Source organism: Perna viridis, chromosome 4 (assembly GCF_037379345.1).
Source record: "Perna viridis isolate PV_CMFRI_1.1 ecotype Kerala chromosome 4, ASM3737934v1, whole genome shotgun sequence".
Lineage (NCBI taxonomy): Eukaryota > Metazoa > Mollusca > Bivalvia > Mytilida > Mytilidae > Perna > Perna viridis.
The window spans coordinates 48,476,500-48,503,121 of NC_142448.1; the positions used below are offsets into that span (position 1 = coordinate 48,476,500).

The 26,622-nt window shown below is 31.7% G+C and overlaps 2 protein-coding genes across 11 annotated transcripts in view; one reads left to right on the forward strand and one right to left on the reverse strand.

Annotated features, from left to right (window-relative positions):
• Positions 1-26,622, reverse strand: part of LOC148620353 (uncharacterized) — a 150,330-nt gene that overhangs the window by 51,175 nt on the left and 72,533 nt on the right. Inside the window, exons 1-3 of one of the 8 annotated variants that reach the window (XM_088581156.1) lie at positions 4,260-4,286; positions 3,884-3,966; positions 3,009-3,395 (exon numbers count right to left, since the gene is read on the reverse strand). The exons of 3 other annotated variants lie outside the window; for them this stretch is intronic. In XM_088581156.1, the coding sequence (XP_088437282.1) occupies positions 3,009-3,395; positions 3,884-3,941 (445 nt within the window). In that variant the 5' untranslated portion in view covers positions 3,942-3,966; positions 4,260-4,286. Of the gene's footprint in view, positions 1-3,008; positions 3,396-3,883; positions 3,967-4,208; positions 4,233-4,259; positions 4,291-26,622 lie in introns of those variants that run through there. 4 more of the 8 variants (XM_088581147.1, XM_088581149.1, XM_088581148.1 and 1 more) reach the window with 4 other exon arrangements.
• Positions 4,324-15,438, forward strand: LOC148620354 (basal cell adhesion molecule-like). Of its 3 annotated transcripts, XM_088581158.1 has the most exons (9): positions 4,324-4,398; positions 5,852-6,238; positions 8,112-8,495; positions 8,762-9,037; positions 9,551-9,604; positions 11,074-11,316; positions 11,530-11,574; positions 11,976-12,054; positions 14,238-15,438. In XM_088581158.1, exons 1-9 carry the CDS (start codon positions 4,344-4,346, stop codon positions 14,404-14,406), a joined length of 1,692 nt encoding a protein of 563 aa, XP_088437284.1. In that variant the 5' UTR covers positions 4,324-4,343; the 3' UTR covers positions 14,407-15,438. The 3 variants fall into 3 exon arrangements, with proteins under 3 accessions (XP_088437284.1, XP_088437286.1, XP_088437285.1); XM_088581160.1 differs by lacking the exon at positions 11,976-12,054; XM_088581159.1 differs by lacking the exon at positions 9,551-9,604.

Sequence of the window (26,622 nt, forward strand, 5' to 3'; positions counted from 1 at the left end):
CAAACAATGTCTTCAAAACTATATTTATATGCATAATTCTTATGCCTGAAGCACATGGGGCTTGCTCCTACTATCAAATATGCAGCTCCAGTAATATGTACCTCTGTAAAGGTGATCCTATATTTTAACATATTGACTCAATTTCTACAATGGCGTGGACCGAAAGTGAAACCACTACGACCTTGATATCGATTGACAGACAATAGAATGCGCTGGGAAATTTGTGTCTTGGTGTTATCGCAAATAGGTACTTCTTCGTCTAAGAATCAGGTGAAATGAAAATAAATTGTGGCACACGAAGAAACAAAATACAGAGATTTTATTACATTATCCAAGTATTTATACTTCATATGTAAGTTTAAAAAGACCAAGTTGAAGGTAATGATGTATCACTCATTGCCTGGTTCTTACAGAATGGTTCTGAAGCATTTGTCTAGCGATTTTAAGGTCGCAGTACTTTCACTTTCAGTCCAATACGATTCATCAATTGTCAAGAGATTGCTGATTAGTAAATAGTGATATATTCGATTACATTTTTTTTTTAAAAATGAGTGGAATGGAGGAACCCTAAATACTGGGAGTATCCTCGTATAAGTTATATACTATACATTTTTGATAGTTGGAAGGCTATATATTTAATAGTGGGAGCAAGTCCCTGTATTTGACGAAAACTGTGCATGTACATGTTACCGAGTGATATTTGAATCTCACTTTGTAATCCCCACCACACGTTCGCTCTTATCCTTTTTCTTGTATACAGTGTAACTAAGCCCAGGTGGACTAAAATGAGTGTTTTCCTATATAAAGAAATGGATTTTTTTATATTAAGAATTCATTTTCTAATAATACAAATTAGATTTCTTACATTACAAACCACTTTTAATAATAAAAAAAATCATTTAATATCAACAATTATTTTGCCTGTCTAGCGATGTCGCGGTAGTTTTTCTTTTGGTCCAAGCGATTGTCTTCATGGCTTCTACTTTTTCACTAAACTATTCCCATCCCTCCCCAATTAAGGTACATTTACAATTTGACCATTTTTTTTAAATCCAGAAATTAGAATAAGAATTAGAATTAGAAATGGAGGCAGTATTCAAGCATAAAAAGTTGGTGTTTCTTTTTATTTTACCCTCCCCCTTCGGAAAAAAAATGTTAACCAAAAACAGATTTCTGAGAAAAATCAAACTCATTCAATATTTTTCAATGTTTTGCATTGTACGCGGAATTAACCTATTTGAAGAAACTTACGAAAGGGGAATACATCGAATGTAAATTTGGGACTTGTTGCGTGAAGAAGGTTTGTATTCAGATCTAGCGCTTATCTATTTAAGGACATTTCTGTGAGGGGAAAATAACTGGAATGATTTTTTATTACTTTTACATTACGTCCGTTCGTTAAGTTAATTATCCGATTATCTCTATTATGCCTTACCTTCTTAGAACTTCAAATCTTTGCAGTTAATGACCCTAATCTTCGAACATTATGTATGATATTGAGTTTGAAAAATGTGAAATATGTTCATTTTGACCTTCTCAATGATATACCACATGACCCCTTAGGCGAAGCTTAAAAATCACGCAATATTCTTTATCAATAAATGGGTATTGATAAAACATACAAAACCATTGTTATATATGAAATTTCAAGTAGCCGTAGTATTGTTGGTTTTTAATATTTGTCCTTGATATTATGTCAAACAAATGTACTTGAGCAGAACTTTCGTTCGGTGTAAAGATTATATGTATGTCTGTTGTGAATTTTGAAATATATACCGTTCTTAGAACGAGAATTTTAATAGATCCTAAACAAAATTAAATATTTCAAGTCTGTATGATAATCTACACAACATTTAAAACAGAATGAGAGAAAAATAGGCAATTTCTAGATGTAATTTTGAGAACAATGAATAACTACGATATGCAAAAACAAACTCCGGAACCGGAAGTCATAGGGACATGAAACTACCACCATACACCTTAAGAATACTTGATTTTAAAAAAATAGAATGGTCACGGTCATACGATCATGTCAAGGTCACGAACCTGATTATGTGAAACAATTAAATTGTCATAACTTTTTAACAAACGATTGCATAATTAGACTGATGTAAACATGGGCTCAAAATGTAGACCTCATCATACAATGCATGTACGCACTTATCCCTTGTTGTTTTTTTTCTTAATATCAATGGCTGCAATTTGCAATGACAAAGCTTTGTAGCACTATGTGGATCAAGATCATTGTTTTTGACTTCCGGTTCTCAAAATATAATTTTTCAAAACTTAAGTATGATGTATTTCAAGGGATACAACCCCCGTAAAATTTAATAACAAAATATATATTTGTGTTTATACATTAGGTCATCTGCTTTTGAACTTGTAACTGTTTTCTGACTGTTTCTATCTATAATGATTTTCAAGATATAAACGAATGAAAGTAATTGTTTTTAAGTGACATAACTCTTAAAGAAGATGAAGAAAGTTTCAGCAGGGTCATCTGCTTCACGAAAATGATGATGTCTACATAATAACCAAGTATGACTATATATTTCAAAATGAATAGGGGAGACCATGTAGAGAAAACGCCAATAAAGAGGAGACAACTTCTACAACGGATAATGAAATTCTCTCACTGATTCATCCTTTAAAATTCCTATATAAGGTTAATCGATAGTCAAAATTTGGAAAATATATCTTGAAAGAAGACTGAGCAGGCCCATGTCAAAGTAAATGGGAGAAGAAAAAACAGACGAAATACAATAAACCCATATAGGGAAAAACCTTTTCCGAAAGAGAGGATTAACAAAAAACTAACAAAAAATGAGACACGTCATGCTGGAGGAATATATTATTACACCTTTCTAAAACATAACTTCATATCGAATATTGAATAAAACATGAACACGTTACTATAAACACTGAAATTTCAATCATTTTTTCCCATTTCAGTGATACTAAAACGTAAATGATTACTGACTAATGTACACAATTAAAGTAACATTTACCTTGAACACTGATATCCGAAGTTTCCGATTGTGCATTTCCATTGTCGTGTGTTGTGTCTTTAGGTACATACTTAACATGACATCGATAGGATCGTTCGTCCACACACAGCAGCTCCGTGAAACGAATCTTCGCTTTATTTGAATCGTTAGTAATATTATCGAATGTAATTCTATCTTTAAGGTATTCCCCATTACCAGTGATGTATGTATCATAATTTACATCAAAACTAACTATATCCACAAATCTGGAATCATTGCACGTCTGTATAAGCACTTGGGTAAAATATCGCACATTCTCTCTACTGTAGGAGCATTCTATGTAAGTTCCATTTGTTCCCTCTTCTCCTATTATGTTTTTATTGATTGTCACAGATATACCGTCAGCAACTTTAAAAAGACAATAACAATTCAAATATTATATTCTCAATATGTGGAATATACGCATCGTTTATTTAACATATGATACAAAACAATGTGAAGGTAGGGATCAAACTCCCTGAACAAAATAGAATATTTATTTTTATAATATTAATTACTTATTATTTTATTTGGGTAATCGCTGTTATACCATAAAACCATAAAATGTAAAAATAAAATAACAGAATTTCTGTAAAATCTTCATGCTGCAAAATTGATGTTCATCATTTCAAAATAACGTTTATGTAACCTTATCATCATACACGAGACGACATATTACCATGCGTCAGCATAGTCAGCAAGCGATGTCAATTATTTCATATGAATAATTGTTTTTCTTTAAATGTAGCATGCAGAGAATTTTACAATAGGTCATTCAAGAAGGTTTTATGACAAGACTTTAGCCTCCAACTTCTGAATTTGTTCATGTGTAATTACATAATCACTTCATTTCTTACCGTTGAATGTTAAAATGGCAAATATTGATACTATAGCAATCCAGTTTACAGCAAACATACTTCCTCAACATAAAGTATGGTGTCTGAAATTGAATATTATGGATGTTGAAATTAAATCCCCATAGAGCTTAACTTAACTAACGAAATAATATTATCAGATTATCATTAGACATTTTAATATGGCGTCCTATTTAACCTAGGAATTGTCATGTCATAGACGTACTTTTTTGTTTGAGCAGATATTGGCGATAAAAAAACTACTACAACATAAGATCAAGTGAAAAATAAAATATAAACTGCTTGTATTCTTCAAAAAGCAAATTACCTATTAATAATAGCTTTAGCTTAGTTCGTGATATGAATACATAACACATACCTGTAAGTAAAAGGACAGTTTGAAAAACCCAGTTACTAAAAATACCAAGAATTGATAACATAACAAATCAACTTCCTTGTAAAAATGACAACCTATTTACAATTGCTCAATATTTTAATATGGAGTTATGTATTAATGTGTAAGTAAGTTTTTCTAACTATGATTTTTGTATTATTACAAGCCCTTTTGTTCAGATGCCCAAAATTATTTATTAATTGTATTCATTTACCTTGCTATGCGTCTTACATGTTGAATTGAAGATAAAATAAATGTGGTACGACTTAACCAAACAACAGATTGGAAAGTTCTGAAGCATAAAACAACTGCGTATGATTAACAAACTTACAAAAATGGTTAAGTGTATGTTTTGTTTTAAATTAAAGACATGATCATTGAAATGTGTCTCATTTGATATCTTTTACAACACTGTTTATATGTTCCCCAATGAATATGCAGTTTAAAGACACACGATTAGCAATCACTTTGTTTATTTTCTTTTCATATTTTTATTCATTTTTCCGAAAAGGTTATTTTTGTGTTTTGAATTTCTTCCTATAAAGTAAATTTAAGGACATATTTTACCTAAGTTTTACTGTACCGGTGCACCTGGTCCATGCTCCCATTTTTTAGTGGAGACCGAATTGATCGTTTACTTTTGTTACTTTGTATGTATTATTTTGGTTAAGTTATGTTCTTTATTGTTTTTGCCCGTTTTCCATGTCTGGTCTTTGTCCCTAGATTACTTTCTTTTGATTACCGCTAGAATCTTTGTTTCCTTGATTACTCTTTTATGAATAAGAAACAAGTTGTACTGGATATAATGCATAACGGCTTTTCATGCTCTCCCCTTCAGCACCTGCGAATTGGGTTTTCTTATCACAACACATACATTTTGCAAGGCCTTGCCGTAACTACGAAGACTTTTTGTATCGCGTTACACTTAAGCTTTTGGAAGAGGGTTATGTTGCTACAAAATTGAAGTCTTCACTGCAGAGGTTGTATGGTCGTCATCATAAACTCCTGGATCGTTACGTGTACCTAACTGCACCATGAAAACTGATTTGTTCAACGTGTCATAATTTTCCTTTTTTCTTTCATTTACCCTGGACTTGACTGTTTATGAGCAACTCGGAGGGTGTTTCTAGATAAAGCAGAAGACGCTTACCCTACCGGCGCACCTTGTCCATGCTCCCAATCTTAACTGGAGTACAGGTTGCTCATTTACTTTTGTTACTTTGTAAGTGTTATTTTAGTTGTTGTGTTTGTTTGTTTTCATGTCTTTTTTGTCCCTGGATAGCTTTAATTTTGGTTTCCACTAGAATCGTGGTTCCCTTGGTTGCTCTTTGTAGTGATTCGTATTTTTGAAATAAATGTACTCTATTTTTTACATTTTGGTAGCAAATAGTTGCGTACTGGGAAATCAATTTTCATCCTTGTAGTGGTTATCAAATTGAATTTGTGCTTTTCATTTGAGTAATACACTTTTTTGCTGATTCACTCCCTTTACATTGGTTTGTATCATGTCAGAAAAACGATGCGTTTATTTTACATATCGAGAACACAATATTTGAGTTGTTACTTTCTTTTTAAAGTTGCTGACGGTATATCTGTGACAATCAATAAAAACATAATAGGAAAAAAGGGAACAAATGGTACTTACATAGAATGCTCCTACAGTAGAGAGAATGTGCGATATTTTACCCAAGTGATTATACAGACGTGCAATGATTCCAGATTTGTGGATATAGTTAGTTTTGATGTAAATTATGATACATACATCACTAGTAATGGGAAATACCTTAAAGATAGAATTGCATTCGATAATATTACTAACGATTCAAATAAAGCGAAGATTCGTTTCACGGAGCTGCTGTGTGTGGACGAACGATCCTATCGATGTCATGTTAAGTATGTACCTAAAGACACAACACACGACAATGGAAATGCACAATCGGAAACTTCGGATATCAGTGTTCAAGGTAAATGTTACTTTAATTTTGTATTATATATTTTAATTGCTCAAAGGATGTCCAAAATATGTATGACCACTGAAACTATGTGCCGATGGGATCTGCAGCAGTATGTAATGACACCATGCATTCATAACATGTATAACGGGACAAAATTCATTTGGCAATAAGGTCTAACGTCTAGGTCGTTATTGTTTCAAGGCGTCTGACAGCTTTTACGAATTTAGTTCTTCAACCCATTGGCGTGACGATCCTGAAATACGGACGCATTCACTGATGAGTACTGACCAGAAGTGCCATTTTAAAGAATTAGAACCTCACTTGATATAAAAGAAACACAAGTTTATTCTGTTGGTGTAAATGGCGTTGTAATTATATTTATTACCATTTTATAATTTCTTTTCTGAATAATCTGGTATTGTTCAATACGTACTAATTCCTTTTAGAACTAAATGATTATAACGAGAGCAAAGACAGAGTAAACCATAACAATCGAATAAAAATCATTAAATCATGAAACACAAATCAAATAAGTGAATATACGTTTGTATTGAATTGCAATTATTTTATTTCACAAACATGCCACGATGTATCGTTCTTACCTCTGTGATCGAAATATTTCCATATTACTTTTTTTTCTTTTTGACGATTTAATCATTATTTCAGCGATCTTTGCGTTCTCTATCTTGAATGAAAGTTTGAAAAAAAGATCACGCCTAGATTATAATGTCAGACGTACCATATGTGGTTTGGAAATTGGCAGGCAACCGGAAATGCCGGGGAATCTTGCTCTTCGATCGCGAGGTAAAAGGGAGGATCAAAAACTATTTATGGAAACAAGGTGGAGAATTAACAAAACAATCGTCATATATGCCATATTATCTAAAATGTAATTTTTTTTTATTAAAGAGGTAAGAACGAGAAATATTTGTAAGAGAATTGTAATACAGAACGACATGAATATAATGGCAAGTTTTCGAAAAGAAATTTTTAGTAATAAATAAGTAATATTGCTGATGGGAACACAGTTGTAGTTTAACTAATTTACAATTTACAGAGACCGACTAAACCTGTATGAAACTCACTTTTTTAAATGCCTGCACCAATCATTGCGTGTGTCATCAACTTTCCATTCCTTGTCTTGATGTTGCAACTTAGTACATGGGATTTCCTCTTGCGTTTTTCCTTTTGTCCATCCATTGACTATAGAATATATCAGTTCAGCAGTTTTGTTTCCCTGACATTACTAGATATATTCTATTCACATTTCTGAGAACGATAGAAATAGTACAGATTGTCAGTTCAGAAATTAAAGTATATTAACCGTTTTCAATGGTGATTACTCTCACAGCATAACCGTCGGGTCTTCAAACATTTAATCTAGTGTCGCACGATTCTGACTAAAAAGAGACCCTTCTAGTGTGATAATAACTAACAAATTCTTCTTCACATGAACCACATATTTGAAGAGAGCTATGCTGTAATAAAACAAAAAAGCATAGTTTATTGTTTGGTATATTTATATATGATTGTGCAACATTTATTCCATTTTTATCACGCTCTTTCCTTCATTTTATTTTTTTCGTACTTTGCACATGGAGCAAAAAGGTATGACTCAATATTCTCTGATTCTTTTGTTAAGAAAATGTATCTTTTGTTCAACTAGTAAATCAACAAAATTTCAAATTTCTTCATTACTGGACAAAACATCGTATTAAGCTTTAGCTAAATCGAGCATATCAAATAGCTATATATATTTAGGCTAAACATTATTCTTATAAATAGCCAGTGCACTCATCTTAAACAAATGGTGTTTAAGTACTTTTGTATACCGTGTGCATATAAGGTGTCAATTTGAAAACACCCATGACTTACTTTTCAGTTGATCCATCTGTACCGGACAAAATATCGTATTCAGTCATAGGAAATTCAAGTATTAATAGTGTTATATTTCAAACCGGAAATTGTTCATCGCATGATGATCTACTACAGGAAGGAGACACTATAGGTGTACTGTGTGACGGTAACGTTGGGAGACCTCCTGGTAAACTGATGGTCATAAAGATTGAAAATAGTAGTGCAGTGCACAATTTAAACGCAGAAACAACTGAATCTTCCACCCTAGACAACTGTTCGTTCTACCATAATAGTATATTCACTGTACATCTGACTTCTGAAGACAACGGTGCACTTTTTCGATGCGCGGAGGAAAGATTCGTTCATATCAATGAAATGTCAGTAGAGGCTGGTCCTTTGGACGTGAAATGTAAGTATTTATTTTGAGATCAGTTTTGTTTTGTATCTGATTAATTTGTGAATTTGCCTGTTTTTGTTTGGTTTTATTACTTTTGATTGCTAAGGTAGAAACATTTTGGGGATTTATGATCTGACCTATTTAATATTAGAGGCTGTTCTTAAGACACTGATATTATCTTACGAAAGGTACACTGTATATTAACCTTACTGATAGAAACGAACAACACAAAATGTTCCTTTTTACGTTAATAATAACAACATTGGGTGTCTTTTTAGATCAAGTTAGAACGCCAGTTATAAAAAGGTATTCAAATGGGCAAGGCGGGTCAGCTATAACACTGAGATGTAGCAGTTCTGGGAACCCTTTACCAGAGTACACATGGTACAGGAGTACAAATAAAACGTCAGATATTTGGGAGATATATGCCAATAACACAAAGACTATATCACTAACCAACGTTTTTGATAGTGGATCATATAGATGTGATGTCAGCAACACAATTGGCTGTGTTAAATACCAAAAAAATACGACACTGAATATAAGTTTTGAAAGTATTTTAACAGTTTTATCTTATATTTCCTTTTATAACACATCTGAAGACATTTCTTATATATTTCAATAAGGCAATTCTTAACCATTTCGTTATAATGTATATAAAAAGAGTAATTTCAAGTAATTTCCACCTTCGTTTTCGTAAATCTTACAACTGTTCCATAATCTGTAAGTACTTCATAGTTTCATAATGTTTAAAATTGACCTTTTTTGAGAGTTGTTTCTTTTTCTTTCTTTTTGTCTTCTTTTTATAACACATTCAAAGACATTTCATAGACAAAGTGGCCATCATAAAGCAAGCGTAAGCCATAATGTCGACTTTAGAGCCTTCCATTCATGTACATGTATCACAATAGCATTTCAGGTAAAGCTATTTAAAAGTAACAGCACTTTCCAATTAAAAATACATTTTATAACATTTATTAAATTATAAAAAATGAAATAAGGATATCACTCACAAAATGAATATAATAATAAACCGAAAGACATAGAATTCATTGATATTTTTTTAGTGGTTTCAAGCACAACTACAACTCCCACAACTCCTACAACTTTTTCCATAGTCGGTAAGAGATTCCTTTAGTTCCTTATAAACCTATTTGTTCTTGGACAATCAATGATCATATGTTGCAATCATCGATTCAAAATATATTGTGTAGATATGTTTTGCACCAAATGGTAGGCGTCCTAATGTAAACAAAATAAGAATATACACTTCATATTCTCTACTATAACTAGACACCGTTTTGCCAGAAATTTGCGTCCATGAAACCGACCTTCTAAATAGAGCTCAACATCTAATACAAAAGTCAAATTACATGACTAAGTCGCCTAAAAGTTGCTTTTTGTATACTTTTTTTTGTTGAGTTTAATTGAGTTAAATAATTTGATAGTTTCAGTGATAATATAAATACCCTTAATTCAACTAAAGATTCAACATTAACCGACAAATCGATAGTTATTACATATTTTTAATTAAAAAAAAATACAGTTACATATAACAGATTGACCCAATCCATAGCGTCTTGTGTATTGTGTTTGCAGTTTATTTAAATGTTTTAAAGATCTGTCCATAACTATCAATTCGTTCACTTTGGAACGCTCATAAAAAATGATATTTTCGTACAACACGCAAATGAGTAAAACAGTAAAGTCTGCTATCACAGCTGACTGAAATAATGGCTGTCATCACAGCTGGTTGAAATAATGACTGTAGTTTCCATGCACTGTCAAAATACAACTGCGGAAAACATATAATGTCTAATGAAACGCTCATTTCGTTTAACTTAGTCATATATTGACCGTATCAAAAACAAAATGTTCATTAAAACACAATATGTCCAGCTCAACACAAAAATACATTGTCTTAAAACATCAAAGCAAATTTGGTGTTGGGTAGGACACAAAATATCTAACGTATTTTGTGCGTTGATGTGGACACAACGCAAAAAGTGTTGACGTAGACATTTTGTGTCTAATTCAACCAAAAAAGCGTTGACATTTTATTTTACTAACTCAACCTAAAAAGTGTTGACATAGTCAGAAATTGTTAACATAACCATTTTATTGTATTTAGATTGACAAAAAATGACTGACGCAACATTATTGACCGTTGTGGTTGACAAAGTGTATACCACAGAATTGAAATACGTTGTTGGTGACATTTTGTGTTTTTATCAGTAGAAGAAGACTGGATGGTCATGTCAGTCATTTTTATATCTAGTAGTGTATATGATGTATTTAGCACTCAAAAGACATTTACAAAAGTACAAATACAGATTTCTTTAACGAAAATGTTTCGGAAACAAATTTTACGGTTAGCAACAAAGCTTACTGAGTTTTTTTTTATTGCGATTTTCTTGGAATTGTCTGTGTAACTATGGAATACAAAGCATAACAGGATATACGAACGTTGTTCCGACCATTTGTCTGCTTAACACTTAACTAGATTTTATACTCTTCTGTATGGTCTATCATTTTGAATGAAGACTTCTATTAAGATGTTTCTGTTTACCATTTGTTTTTTTTATATTAGATCATTCACTAAGAATAGCAAAAACGCCAGACCTGAAAAAGTACACAGAAGGAACTTCAATACAACTTCAATGTTTCTCCTTGGACTTCCCCAATGGTATTTACCGATGGTTACTTCCTGACAGTACGGTTTTCAATGGAAGCTTGTTCATCCTATTTAATGCTAATAAAAGTCAGTCTGGAGTATATACATGTTTAATCATAGAACCATCGATTCAATTTGTTACAGAGAATATTATCATCGGTAAGTGCATTGCAAGCGCTTATATTAATTCTAAATATATGAGAAAACTATAATAGAAATGAAAACCAACATAAATTCTTGTTTTTACTTGTTTAATTTTAAAATGTATATAAAGTAAATTTCTGAGAGTGATCTAAGCACTCAAACGTTTGTTTTGAAGCATACACGCATAATCATAAACTATGTCATTTTATTTCTATTTCAAATTCTTAGGGGATCCAGAGACTACCAGCTTCCAATGTGCTATTAGCAGTAAAGGTAATTTATAACTGTTATTTTTGACGATTACGTAAATTATGGAAATTGATCAAATTAGAAAATATTACGAAGAGTACACGTAAACTTATTCAATATGATGCAAATTGATTTTGCATATATATTGCACAATATCCATATGCTAAGCAATGAACAATTTGGCTTTTAGAAGCGCAAACTAGTCTAAAGTATGCCATTTTTATTAACTATTTTTCCTGCAGAAAATCAATAAATCAATTCGTTTTTTTTCTGTCTTCTTTAAACAAACTGGATATATAGATTTGAAACATGCAGTGATAGTAGATTTTTTCCTATTTTGTACCACTAACAAAAAATACCTTATCGTACAGATGTCATTTTCTTTTTTGATAATTTTTGTGAATGATTATTCAATTTATTTACAGCTATAATTGGAAGTGTTAGTGGAATTTTAGGATTGGGCCTTTTAATTTTTGGAGTATTTTATTTACGGAGACGTTCGAAGTAAGTTAACTAAAAGACAATTAAGCCATTTAATAGCATTTTAGGATCGAGGAATTCCATTCCAAAATATGAAGTGCTCCCTGTAAAAACCTATGACATTTTCATTTTTGTTCAAACAAATATGTCAACTAAGATGAAATGTAAATACACTAGATCTCTAAATCTTTCGAACTTTAAGATAATTCTAAAATAAGAAATTCTGACACTACATCACATATACGTATTGAATAATAAGATCTACCATGTTGGAGGTAGATGACACAAGACTTTTAAATTGAAAGTAAATTACATGCATACAGCTGTTTTACTTATTCTAAACCTGGGCTAAACATTATGTCGCTTGTTATTTTATGATTAGTAAAATATTTAAAAATGCTCTTGAAAATAATAATGTATATGCATCTTATATATCAGGAGGCCGATTTGTTATATAAAAAATGCATCAATGGTTATTTAATAATTTCATTTAAGGGAAAGACCACCTTTGTAATTAGTTCTTCTCTTATGATAAATCATACCCACGTAAACAAAAATGAATAACCTTAAATGCAGAATGCGCTTTTTTAAAATGCTCCAGGCTATGCAAAGTTCGAAATCTGAAATTAATGTAAATAGCCATATTGCAGAGCTCTCCTTTCTGACGGAAGATCATAAACAGACTTTATCGATTTTAATCGATAGCTTCCGATTGGCTCGTGACGTCACTAAGTCGGTTTGGTACAGATACAAGTACTGCAAATAATAAGTAAACAAAGAATATTCCGTAAATATTTCTACGATCCTGTTTATCTAATCACCCAAACATGTTGTCTTGTCAAGCTTACGATTGCATGAATGATAAAAGAGAATATTCTTTAAAAAATTTATTGGTAACACGAACATTCTTTGGAAGAAGATTTTCCTATAACTGGTCTTCAGGCGGCAAATCCCGTCGTTCGTCAATGTTGTCTGACATTTGCTTACATGTTGTGCCTCAATCTCTACATCTGTTTATTTTGGGTTGAAATTTTAGAGGAAAAGTCCTAAATTTGAGATTTCTTCGGACATCATAATCAATTACCTATTTACTTTCAATTTACAATCCGACTTCGTGACGTCACAACTCAACCGATCATGGTGGCGCCAAAAGATGCGGGAAATTCAAATATCCTAACTTTAAATGGTGATTAATTAGTTAAGAAAAGGAAATAACTTTGTTTCAGTTTAATTTTCATGAACATTTAAAAGGCTACTTTCGATATTTATGACTTGCACAATAACATGGTCTTCTCCTTTAAGGTACAATTGTTAAATTTTGAAAGAACAATTATTACTATTATTGCCATATTGGTCAAACGAAATAACGAAAGACTTTAAATAGCTACTAAACAGGTTGAATGATAGGTTCACGCATTTGATCTTAATTTCTTAACTAAATAAATATAATGGAAAAATTGATGTATTCTATATTTGCGGTAGCCCCACCAATTAATGGTGAAAAAAAATTAATTGGTAATTCATAAAAATTGATTGTACATATTTTTTTTCTCAATGACATTTCTTCATGGTCGCTAATAACAAACGATTCAGAAGATATGAACTTCATCAGAAAAGCGGAAATACCATACGGTGCTCTGTAAGTTACATGTAGGCATGTTTGCAACCCCCTATCGCATTCATCACAATGCAAATTCCTAAACACGTGTTAGTGGCAAGTTTTTGGGCCGTCAAGGTGAGACGGGACATCTAACAGAATATATTTTATATCAGCTATGACATTAGATAGACCTACATTTCTCTATTGATTAAATACCAATACTGGTGCCACAATAACTACAGGAGCAATTAAAAAAAATACAATGAATGTATCAAATGACTTTAATACCGAACCGTACTTAATCTATGGTACCATTTATTTAGATTTAATGCCAATTTTTTATTGGTTATTTTACAATTTTTGCTACACAGAATAAAATCATTAGTGAACCTCTGTCAATAACCTTTGATGTGAATAAGCCATCGTCACATGTTTGATTTGAGTGGACTATTTATTGTGAAATGCATTCTACAATGTAAGATTATTTCCCTTTACCACAGGATTCACCCACAGTAATTTCATTTGGTATGTGTTTTATTTGACAACTTAATGAAATTGGTCCAAGTCCCGAAATAACAACCTTTGTGAATGTGTAATATTTTTATAGGAAGATGTCTGGCTCCGACCATGGGCGACGAATGACTACCTTTACAATTGACCATGCTTCAAATAACTATGAAGGTATGGGCGAAGATCGTACAGTCCATCACTATGATGATCTGAGAATAAAACAAGAACAGCAGTACTACAACACCCAGGTTAAGACAAGACGATAACATTGAAACGATCTTCTACAATTTTAATGTCGTGTCTTATAAATAAATTAATCAAAATGCCTAATTTAAATCATATAGAAGGAACACCTCTTTGGTGTATTCCTCGACTGACTCCTCATTATTAGCTTGCTATAGTGTAATTATCATGATGTTCAGCATTTGTCACTCTGTTTAGATCATGTGCACCTAACTAATACTATATCGTTTTAACCTTTCCCTTCGTATTCATTTCATGTACAATGTGTTTCCAAAAGCAAATCCCTGTATTTACAATAAAATTTTATTTAAGTTTTCTAAATTTGAGTTATCATATCAAGCAAAATATATCATTTAAAAAAACTGACAACATAGGCATCTTTAGATATAAATGATCAGATTAAAATGGAATAAACTAGATTTGTCTAAAACTTAGATCTATTTGCACTAAAGGATCATCTAACATAAAGTTTTGCTCATATCAATGGTCTTAAGTTTTTAATATTTTTAAATTATTTAAATTATACACCTCCAAATAATTGAAAGGCAACTATAACAACGAAGAATACTGGTATTGGTGTATCTAATGACATTTTCACGTCAGTTGTGAAGAGATACATTTTTAAGGAAATCAAAATGTGTTTTCCTTTCTTCCCCCTTTTTTTTGGATAAGTATTTGATAAAACTAAGAATTGCAAATTATCTGATACTGAAGACTGTTCAATTTTTTGTTTAAAAATAACTTATTACACACGTCTTAAGAAATTACAATTGTGCATTTTTAATTAGGTACTTTTATTTCATTTATTTCAAAACAATAATGTTATCTAAATGAGGAGGATGTCTTCCCCATATGTTGTATAATGACCTTCACCTTGCATGCCATACTAACCAGGAATATTTATTTAATATGATAAATTAGTTTGTTTCAGAAAGTACAGGCTGTATATGACAGTGATCATAAAATGATGAAACGATGAACTCGTAGTAGTCAGTGGATATCAGTATGCATATTTATATTATAAACATGCGTATAAAAAGTGAAATACATAACAAGTCATTGTTTTTATTTTAATTTTAGTGTTCTTGAACAATACATTTGATTCCTTTCGTTGTATGTAATAGAAGTGCCTGTGCTAAGAAAAGACAAAGTATTTCCGTTTTATGTTTCCACACTTTTAGTATGTAATAAAAAAAAACGATATGCTTTGAACCCAACGGGAGAAAACACTTCCGTCGAAATCTCTCACTGTGTGTAGCAGCACATAAACTGTCCATTTTCTTTCATTAGATACATTAGTAAATCACATACTACAACTTCAGCCGAGGGACTGAAGACTGAAGTTCAACACGGCTTGTACAAAAAAGGAACACCAACGCACGTATCCTTTCCCAGCCAAGGAAATCTAAAAATAATTCGGAACATATAAGACGAAAGTAATCAAGGGAACTAAGATTATAGCAGTAATCAAAAGAATGTAACCCAGGAACAAAGACCAGACAAAGAAAACAGACATACACAACAAAGAACATAAAGTAACTAAAATCATACATACAAAGTAACAAAAGCAAATGAGCAACTCGGACTCTACTAAAAACTGGGAGCATTGACCAGGTGCACCGGTAGGGTAAGCGTCCTCTGCTTTTCTAGAAACACCCGCCGAGTTGCTCATAGAAAGTCAACTCTGGGTAGACAAACGAGGAAAGGAAAACTATGACCTGTTGAATAAATCAGTTTCCATGGTGCATATGGGTACACTATAACGATCCACAAGATCATGATGACGGCCATACGACTTCTGTGGTGATGACTTCAATCTTGTAGCAACATAACCCTGTTCAAGAAGTCTTTTTGCTAGAATTCTAGCGCGATACAAAAAGTCTGCGTAGTTTCGGCAAGCTCCGGCATACCGTATGAGGTGTGATATGAACACTCCATAAGCAGGTGCTGAAGGGATGTAGCCACAGATGAAAGGAAAGTTAACAATTCTAAATGAAAACTGATCATGTTTGTCGTAAAGTTTGGTCAATAATTTTCCTTTACTATCGATTTCTAAGTGTAGATATGAGACTGACTTCACAGTGTCTTTAGTATCCTTAATCTCAAGTTCTTTGGGGTAGATGGTATGTATCAAGTCCACACAGGAACACGCACATATACCCTATTAAATGCCAAGAAAGTCTTACTTTAGAAAAATAGTTCTTAAAACATAAATTATACGGCGGATATTCCAATATTATTTGGAAATTTTCATTAATGACACATTTGTTCGGTTTGATGGAAAATGTTTGACAAGACGAAGAAGACACTTATGCAAGAATCAAAACATTAGGCCACACGCCATTTTTTTTCGATATGTCCATTGTGATTTTAGATACCAGAGTCAAGATTTAATTTCCCGAGTATGTCATTTGCTTTTTTTATGATATATACTACAAAAACAAGGAAGACTTGTATTCGTTGCTTAGTAATTAATCACCCTAAGTAATCAAAATATGTTTGTACCAGGAAGTACAATTTTATTGAATGAAATGAAGGGCATTTTACTTCCAAGGAGGAACCTAAGTATACGGCGGGTTCACCGAAAACAATACATGTTATAACATATTACATGTATACATATTTTTCAAATTATTTCCACAATATTTATTTGATTTCAATAAAACTGAAAACCCTATAGAAAAATGCACATGTAAGACGCTATCGTATTTTGCTATGTGAATTTAAAACACTAGATACATGATAAGTTTTAACCTTTGAATACAAGATTTAATCAACAAGAACACAGCGACCGTGCACAATGTATAGACATCGTTAAATAATTAGTATAATATTTTAGTAAAATTTAACCACCGGTTTTGTCAAGCCAAAATTTATTTTAAAAATGTACAGGTGAACAAATCTACTGATAGACAATAGAAATGCAATATATTGACATTGTCTGATATGTAGGTTAAGTTGTATGATTCTAAACCACTTTCCATACGTAATAAACCTCTTGACTGGGACAAAGTCGATAAGACAATTAGATGTCGTATCATAATGTAAACAGTTATCAAAGTTATACGACTTGGCATCCAGCAATACGGTGGTCTTTATCTTTTTACATGTATTTTTCAATTATGACATTCGATGCATGTAGTTCATATATGCTATTTATCAGAAAATAAGTTAACAAACTGAAGAATCACTGCCGCAGTCTTGGAAGACAACGCTTTCATAGTTCATTAGAAATCATGTGTTGATATGACAATTGAAATCAGATGTTGAAAAACTTGTTAGAAAGAAATTTAACCAAAGAAATGAAATACAAGGACCAGTATAGGATTGTTTAGTATAAAATCGGTAAATCCTCTGGTATTTTTCTTTCTTTTTTAGTATGGTCTAGTTGTTGATCCTACAGAAAAATGCATTATTTCATTTGCAATTATACTTATGATTCAAAATCAGCAATGAAAAAACCTATAACATGAAATTTTAAACATTATTATTTTACAGATTTAGTCTTATTCTTTTGCCAAAAATTAATGTTCAATTATTTTTAAGGAAATTGCTGTTATTAATTGTGATTATTAACATTTTTTCTCTAATAAAAATCTGAATTTCTTTTTTACAAAGATATTTGCACGGTAATATTGTGTTTAAATGTATGTTCAATTGTGTAATATTTGTCCACAATTGTATGATTTAAACGGAGAGGGTTGTGATCACGCGAAATACTGTAACCAGACAGCATTGTATTTGTTCGACTGTCCCATCAGGAACCTCTGGTCTCTGTATGTATTGTTTCGTTTTCACTCAATTTGTTTTTTATGTTGCTAGGGTATTTTTGAAAAACAAACAACTATCTCGCTGTACCTGTGTTTAATGTTGATTGGGGGCTAGCTACAGCCTGCTATGTGATGTGAGGGTTTCTTCATAGTTCACTAAATACCAATGTGTGGTATTGAGCTTGGCATTGAGCTTACTTTTAAAATCCCGCCGGGTTGTTGTCTTTTTGACATACTCGCCGTATTCATTATGAAATTTATGACCGAAATACTTGCATTATAAAGACAGTAAATGCAAACAAAAACATTTGTTCATTATTTTACTATAATTAGGAAAGAGGTCACAAGGTAAGAGAAGGCAAGTAGACAATTATGGTGCCGCAGGAGGGTTCTCAGTGTTCTCCAGCGTATGAGGAAATCAGTGAGGATCGTGACGATGATCATCATCACGATACAATACAACAAAGACATGTTTAGGACTACCAAATTACTCAGATACAAACAATAAGATTGATGAAACATTTATATGCTTTATATAATTGTTATTCGAATTTCGAAACATATGTATATTCTCAGCTCTATTGTTGCATATAATGCTTTCTACCATTGGAATGTCAGGCATCTTTAAATGTGATCAAATTCTATATGAATTGTGTATTACAAATTATATAATGTTACAAATATATAGGAAGGTCTTTCTGTGTTTCTTCTGTTGTAGTTTGTCAAACAGTGCTTCGATATATGGCTTTCGGTCTAATGTCACACAAAATGTTTTGTAATGGTTTGAATCTTGAAAATACTATATGGACACTTTAATTGAGCAAGTTGTTTTGTTGTAACATACCGAACGGTAATTTATCGAAAAAAGGATATGACCAATAATTAAGCCGGTTTTAACCAGCTGATGAATGTCCTCAAAGAAAAATTCTTTTTATTAGGAAGTTTTATTCTATTTCTTTTTTTGTCAGCATAAATTGACATTTGTGATTTATCGGAAATCTTCCTACTTTAATTAAAATAATATTTATATGTTCTTCCTGTTATTTATATGTTTGTCCTCGTATTAAAACATTTGAATGCTACATTTAATTTTTCCTAGTCCATATTCATCCTTTATAGGCATGGCGACACTTTTTCTGTTGTAAAACGCTTAAAAAGTATAATTTTTACTAACTATTTGTCAAACTTTTTTAATTTAAAGTTGATATTTTTTATTTGAATGTACCCCTTTTCCTCAAATGACACTCCATTTGTATGGGAAGTTTATATAATTAAATTATTTGGATGGGTATATTTGCTTCCCGTAGGTTTCTTACAAATTTAGTTTATCATTCAATTGTTGCAATAAAGGGGCTTTCAACATCCTTTAAATGTAATATTGAGAAATCAATGGTAAACAAGTTTTAATCTATTCACATTAACGACCAATGTATTTACAACCCTACAAAATGAGGAAGATCTATTCTCAACTTATATTTAAATTTTAGTCCGACAATTTAACCCAATTATAATGTACCAGGAAATTCATGTTTTTTTTTTAAAACTGAGTATCGGAAACAAGACACTCTATCAATAACTTGTACTGCACTGTGTAAATAAACACTTTCTTTCCGCATGTTTAATACTGGTAAAGTGCATTTATATCAAATATTTAAATTGTTCGTATCCTATTTCCCACACATTTTGTCGACATTTTGTTAAGTACAAATTGATGCGTTGGCTTGAGAAGATACATTTTGCTAACTAGGGGTTTCCATTATTGCAGTTGAACAAAATCCACAATCTGATCGCAGTAATTCGCAAGCCGTAATTGTTTTCCCATATAGATAGAACAAGCGAAATGTGTTGGAAAACGTGTTAGAACTACCAATCTAATAAGAAATAAACCAACGAAGCAAAGCAAATACATTTTTCCTGTCATGACTGAAATTATATTCTAAAGTTAAACTTGTACATTTTTCTGTTCTCTAATATCAAAGGTGACAAAACTTCAAATAGATTGAATTGGTGTGATCCAAGTATCATTGCCTTATAATAATATTAAACTATATCAGAACACAACCTTAATCACATTATAGAGTAAAGTCAAGGAGATTATTGAATGTCGTAATAAAATGTAAACACTTATCATCTTCATATGACAGGACATGCAACAATATGGCAGTCCTCATCTCTAGTCAGTTTCGCCCCGTCAAGGTCCGGGTGTTTAAAGAATAGGCCTGCAGCAGCGCTAAGCTTGTCGACTAAATAGTGTTCAGAACCTTACCCGGGGGCTATGGCGCTCTGCCCACAGAGCAACTGGCTTGTGTGCCTCGGGTGGTGGAATGGGGTACCTCTGGTGTGTTACATGCTGGGGTTGTCAGGCTATAATAGGAAAACCTGACTGCAAACCATAGCAGTGCACCGTGTTGGGAAAGATGCCACGTTCCGCGCACGTTAAAGAACCTACTGTGGTATTCTTCCGGAATAGGAACCATAGGGCTCCGCCACAGGAGGCTAAATTGCCCGACCCTACCTAACTCTCCCCATTTCAAGTGGCAATCAAAATTTGTCGAACCCTTTATCCGTGTGTCCCTCCTTTTTTCATTTCATCATCAGTTCATGTTCATTTTATCATCCACTTCATGCTCATCGCCTGAATATAGCTGCAATATTGCTGCTCGGGCGTTAAACCCCAACAAACAAACAAAAATCTAGTCAGTTTAATTAAAAATACATATGATAGATTAATTTGTGGTTGATGGTTACTCTAGTTACTACTAGGTTGTAATTTTAGAATAGAAAATTTACTGGGTCATGAACAAAGAGGAAAAATAACGAAAACCACAAATTGTTTTACTCATTGAGATTATTCTACAAACGTAAAAGAGTGACGTATCCAACCAGTTGTTGGAAATCACGTTAACAATGAAAAGTCTATTTAAAAATAGATTTACTTTGTCTCTTATTGGTTTACAGCTTAACAAATTGTATGAATCCGGATTACAATTCTTAAGTCTTGCTTTTGATATGTGAGAGTTGTCTATACAAGAAATGTTTAAATACGTTTATTATCTCGTAATGGGTCAGGTATCTGTTGTCATTGACCTTGTTCTAGACAATGTTCCTATTATAAATACACTCTTGATAACAATGTCATCTGAACATTATACCGTTTTCATTATTTTTCTCTTGTTCAAAGGGAAATATTCGAGAAATAGATTGATAGACAACTGTGTATGTTATAAATTGTTTATGACTGGTTCAAACCCTTCTTTTTTCTATGTAATCTGTCGTTCTTCAAATTCAAAGGTATTTGTCCAACGGGGAAATTTAATAAATACCTATTTTTGTCCCTAGTGTTATAACAAGACGGTAAAGGTATTCAAGACTTCAATATGTCTACCAGATATTCAATACTTTTCAAAAATGTGTTAAAAATAATAGGACGATTTTTTTTTAATTCCTTCGAGATATTTCTGTAGCCGGAATAAAAGAAAAGATACTATCTAGTAATATTGAAATCCTACCTTCACATTTATTTTTTTAATATATCTATCAGGAAATAGAAACACTCTAAATAAAAGCAAATATAACAATAGTTGTAAAAACAAGAATCTGAATAAGCACTCTTAAACAATTTTTTGTAGAAAATAATAAGTTGTATATCTAAATAAAATGGTCTTGAAGGGCATAAAAGCATGAACGAAGAAATATGAAAACACGAATATTTCAATTCAAATAATCCAAATATTTTTACACAAATCTATCCTATTCGTGGATAATGTAAAATAGTTCAAGTTAGATAACAATGCATCTACCCTTCTGTAATACAAGTTTCGTTTTAATTTATTAACCATTTAAAGGGACAGAAAGTTACTTTTTTTCATTAACATGTATTCCTGAGAAAAAAGTTATACGTATGAAACCACATATTTAAGATGGTCCACCGTGGACACCCTCCTTTCTTCATCCATTACTTTTATGGTGATTTTCATGGACTTTGAACATCCAAACATCTTCCCAGGAAGCAAGAACCTTTTTCGAAATAGTTTATGTATGGTAATCAAAAGAATGTAATCCAGAGACAAAGACCAGACATGGAAAACAGACATACACAACAAAGAACATAAAGTAACTAAAATCATACATACAAAGTATCAAAAGTAAATGAGCAACTCGGACTTCACTAAAAATTGGGAGCATGGACCAGGTGCACCGGTGGGTAAGCGAATAGTATACCGTTTAAGTTTGAAAAAGGTTTTCAGAACTGTTTATTGAAATGTTTAAATAACATGTCACTGTAATGTTTTTTTTATCTATTTTTTAAACATTATTTCGATATGTTATAAAAATATGTTTTATAAGTTACGAAAAAAAATATTTTCTGAAGATGTTTTTATTTCATTCCTTTGAAACAGGTTAAAAGCATTTCGATATATGCATGATATGACTTTAAAAAAATTTGAGTGTATTATATCATTAAAAACGTTTTAAAACGAATTGACAAAATGCTACCAAACTATTTTGAATTACATATTTAAAAACAATTTTCTCAAACATATTAAATATAGAATAAAGAGTAAATAGGTCATGAAATTGAAATTCTGATAATCGAGCACTATAAGACAACAGAGGCTATATATAATTACGTAATTATTTAATCCCAGTTTACAGTTCCATGTTTTTCAATTAAAGACGATATATAGATGATGGCTTCTCCATAGAAATAATAAGATAATGGTGTAAATTGTGTGTCACATGCTGCTATTGAAATAGGTTAGAGCAAATCTTTATCAGTGCGTGTATTGTATTATCTTACAGACATGTACAATGAGCACACACTATTCTGAAGACGATTGAAAGAACTGGATCTGTCCAACAAGTACAATTGTTTATAATTAGATAGTAAAACTATATGCCGAATACTTTGAATTAATACTAGTCTGTGTAAAGTTGTGTAGTCTGTATTTTTTTAATACCCTGAACATATTAGCTGCTCCCGACAATTTACGTGTTTATCCGTTTCTGATTTTGTATAATTTGATTCAATTGCATGTCCGGAATGACAAAGTTAACATGTTTAAAATTTATATCAAACAATTAGGTGTTGACCCCACAGTTTATAACTTTTGATTATTTCCTTATGATAGATAAGCGTCTCAGCGAATTAATTGATATGTTTATATATAACCTATCTTTGTGTAAATAGGTGTATTTTTAGCGTCGCAAAGAACGTCTTATATGTTTACCTAGTCACTAGTTCTGCCAATGTTTACATTTTAACTTTACGTTAATTCCCGACCAAACTTGGTACGTTTAAGGTATGTGTCAGGTAAAACAACTATCTTCCGAATGAATATAGACATTTATTGTCGACGATATACAATCATATTGATGCGTGCATTTTCCAACGGTTTTGCATTACAGACGTATATTTAAACCATGTTCCATTGTCATGATATTCGTATGAATATTGTGATTATGTTCATGAGTACTTAGACTAATATTTTGCATTAAATCTGACCAGGACATTTATTTTGAAACTTTGCAAGTTATTTTTAGAATTTTTGACTTTACTTCATGTCCTGCATGTATGGAATATCGTAGCATTTTACCCACTCGAGATGTTTGCATTGAGCTAATAAATTTCACAATTTTGATTATATAATGCTTGTCATTTTTTATTTATTTCTATATAAGAAATACACGTGATCTTACTCTTTTGCACGGAAGTAAGTTTTATATTGTGATTAAAATCTGATTGGACCATGATATGTGGTCATGACAATTGTCAGCCTTTTCGTGTGATATGTAATAACAGTTTTACATATGGTTTTTGAGGGGCTCACTATTGGTAGTATCATGAACTTTCTATAAAATCAAATTATTTTTTTTTTAAATATGAAGGAGACCCTGGGCCCCTCTTGGATCCACCTCTGTTTTGCTGCACTTGAATAAATGGTTTAACACCATAGAACACATGTATGAAGTTTGGTTCCATGAATATCCACATCCTGTTTGTAGAAGACAAACATTTTAAAGGTGTACATAGATCTACTCACCACAATATCAGCTTAAAAACTCAATTCATGGTTTTTCAAAGTGCAAATTACATTTTGATACAAAACAGCATGTTTGAACCCAGCAGACAATAATATTGTTGCATGATTGACACATACACGTGTTGCCAAAAATATAACAAGTAATATGTTATTGATAATATATATAACGCTTTTCTTCAGTATTTAAATTCTCAAGATATGTATATCGTGACTATACCATTAATCCTGTACATTTTCCCCAGAAAACCAAAGAACGGAAATTGGTGCTGCTTGAGATGCCTTAAAAGAAATAAGTGAACTGACAAAACTTGTCAGTTTAGTTTGTTGCTTCTTCTATGAAATGTAGAGAACTCTGTAAATTTCTTATCTCATGTTAAATCTGTTGTATCTATATGCGATTTTTGCATTAAAAATATTCATAATCTAGACTAGAATGTTTTGAAAAAGTGTTATTGAAAAACATTATAATAACAATACAGTGAATGATTGTTAAAAACATTTTTATAACATTTCTGCAACCATACATTTTTACGTTTTAAAACATTTCTAAAAAATGTTTTAGTCTTGTAAGGGAAACATTCTAATAGCATTATAGTAAATGGTTATTGAAAACGTTATTACAACATTTCTGCAACCATACTTTTTACGTTTTCAAACATTTCTAAAAAAATGTTTTCAGTCTTTTTAAAGATACGTTTCTAAAACATTTTTTCTACGTTTTCTTGCTAACTGGGTTGTTACCAAAAAGTAAATGCCTGTTTTTGCACTCTATTGGGTAAAAATCCTGATATTATTGATTTTATTGTTTGAGAAATTCTGGTATATCACAAAAAGCTCAATGATATTCTTTGGTTTTTTTTTTAAAGATTTGCGTTGCAATTCTTAAACTACGCATTAACTGGAAAATAACCAAAGCTAGTTAATTCCACTAACTGGAAATTTAAGCAGCCACAGGGCTCCTTTATATTTAAATTATCATATTGCTCTGTAACTTATATATTTCAAAGTTTCTTAGATTAATTTTACATTCTCGCATCATTTAATAATGGAAACTTAAAAAAAAATTCTTTTCAGGTTTTGGCACTTTTCGTGTACTTTGTGTAAGAAGAAAGTTGGAAAGTGTTACATACTTACGTATGAAAGGGCAATTTCATTTGTGATTTTTTTTGTTTAGTTGGAAAGTAGAAAATGGTGCTAATATTATGACTGATATTGAACAGAATCATTCATCTTATTGGTCAAATTGCATGTAATATTGTTTTAGGTTGAACAAAAATGACTTCTTTAATGAGTTTTATTAATGAGATACTTAGCGGCTTTTGAATATAACATATCAATTTAAAAATGCATTCAATTGCTATTATACCAAGTTGAACGAGAACTTATTCTAGAAACAATTCAGCAGAGCGGCTCTTCTAATATTTCTCTCGTGGTTGGCTTTCGTTGAAGCTATATAGCTTGCCCTAAGAGACAGTTATATGTCTGGATCTGCTAGAGCTATCTGCAGAAATGGCTAGAGAACTGTTCTACGACACATTAATTAGAGTCTAAGTGCCGGCTCTTCTGACAGTTTTGTTGAGAGGTAATAACAAATCCCATATGTAAATGGTTTGATACAGGAATTGCAGGGAAGAAATATGTTTATCATCGGAGCATGAAGATCTCGTTTCTCTGTATAGTGTAAACTTTTGAAAAAGATAGCGTATCATTAGAACGCTTTAAACCCAACATTGCAATTATGCCTGAAACAAGAAATCACGACATGTATTCCGTTGGATTCCAACTTTTTACCTTAAAATATGGATTATCCTATTTGAATACCCCTTTTGATCATTGCCTTTAGTTTATGAGTTTTATATGTTTTTTATGTGTTAGTACACTTATGTTCTTCTTAAATTACTTCTTAGTCCTTGACCATATTACATTTCCTTTAGAAAGTGTTAATGTAAAGGTGTAGTAGTAATTTTCATTGTTTTCGTGGATAGGCGAAACCACGAAATATGGGTCCAAATGAAAAGGAGCTTTCCATCAAAGTATGTACAGAAAACCCATAAATTCAAAAATCCACGAACTTGTGTTTCTCCCCGAATCCACGAATTTAAGTAATTTAACATTCATTTAGATTATCAGTTTGTTCTGCAATACCTAATTTAAAACGTAATCCACACCATAACTACCATTAATATCATATACGTTGTGGAGTAGTAGTCATATGTCATTGGGATGTTTGTAACCCGTCGAAAATTTATCGTAATCATTTTTTTTTTTCTGTGGTACGTTTCATATAGTTTTAGCTTTTATAAAAGTCATATTGAAAGAAATGTGTGACTGTAATATGACGTTATTTATACAATACAATCATCGACTGACGACATTGAATATGTACGATTTTTTCCTGGTCTTGTAAATGACATGTTTTTTTTTT

What these genes read in the sequence shown, in the direction of transcription:
- LOC148620354 (XM_088581158.1), top strand. Translation starts at nt 4,344, where the DNA reads ATGACAACCTATTTACAATTGCTCAATATTTTAATATGGAGTTATGTA. An exon ending in TACAGAGAATATTATCATCG is followed by an intron (nt 11,317 to 11,529) that starts GTAAGTGCATTG and finishes TCAAATTCTTAG; the next exon opens with GGGATCCAGAGACTACCAGC. An exon ending in ATGTGCTATTAGCAGTAAAG is followed by an intron (nt 11,575 to 11,975) that starts GTAATTTATAAC and finishes ATTTATTTACAG; the next exon opens with CTATAATTGGAAGTGTTAGT.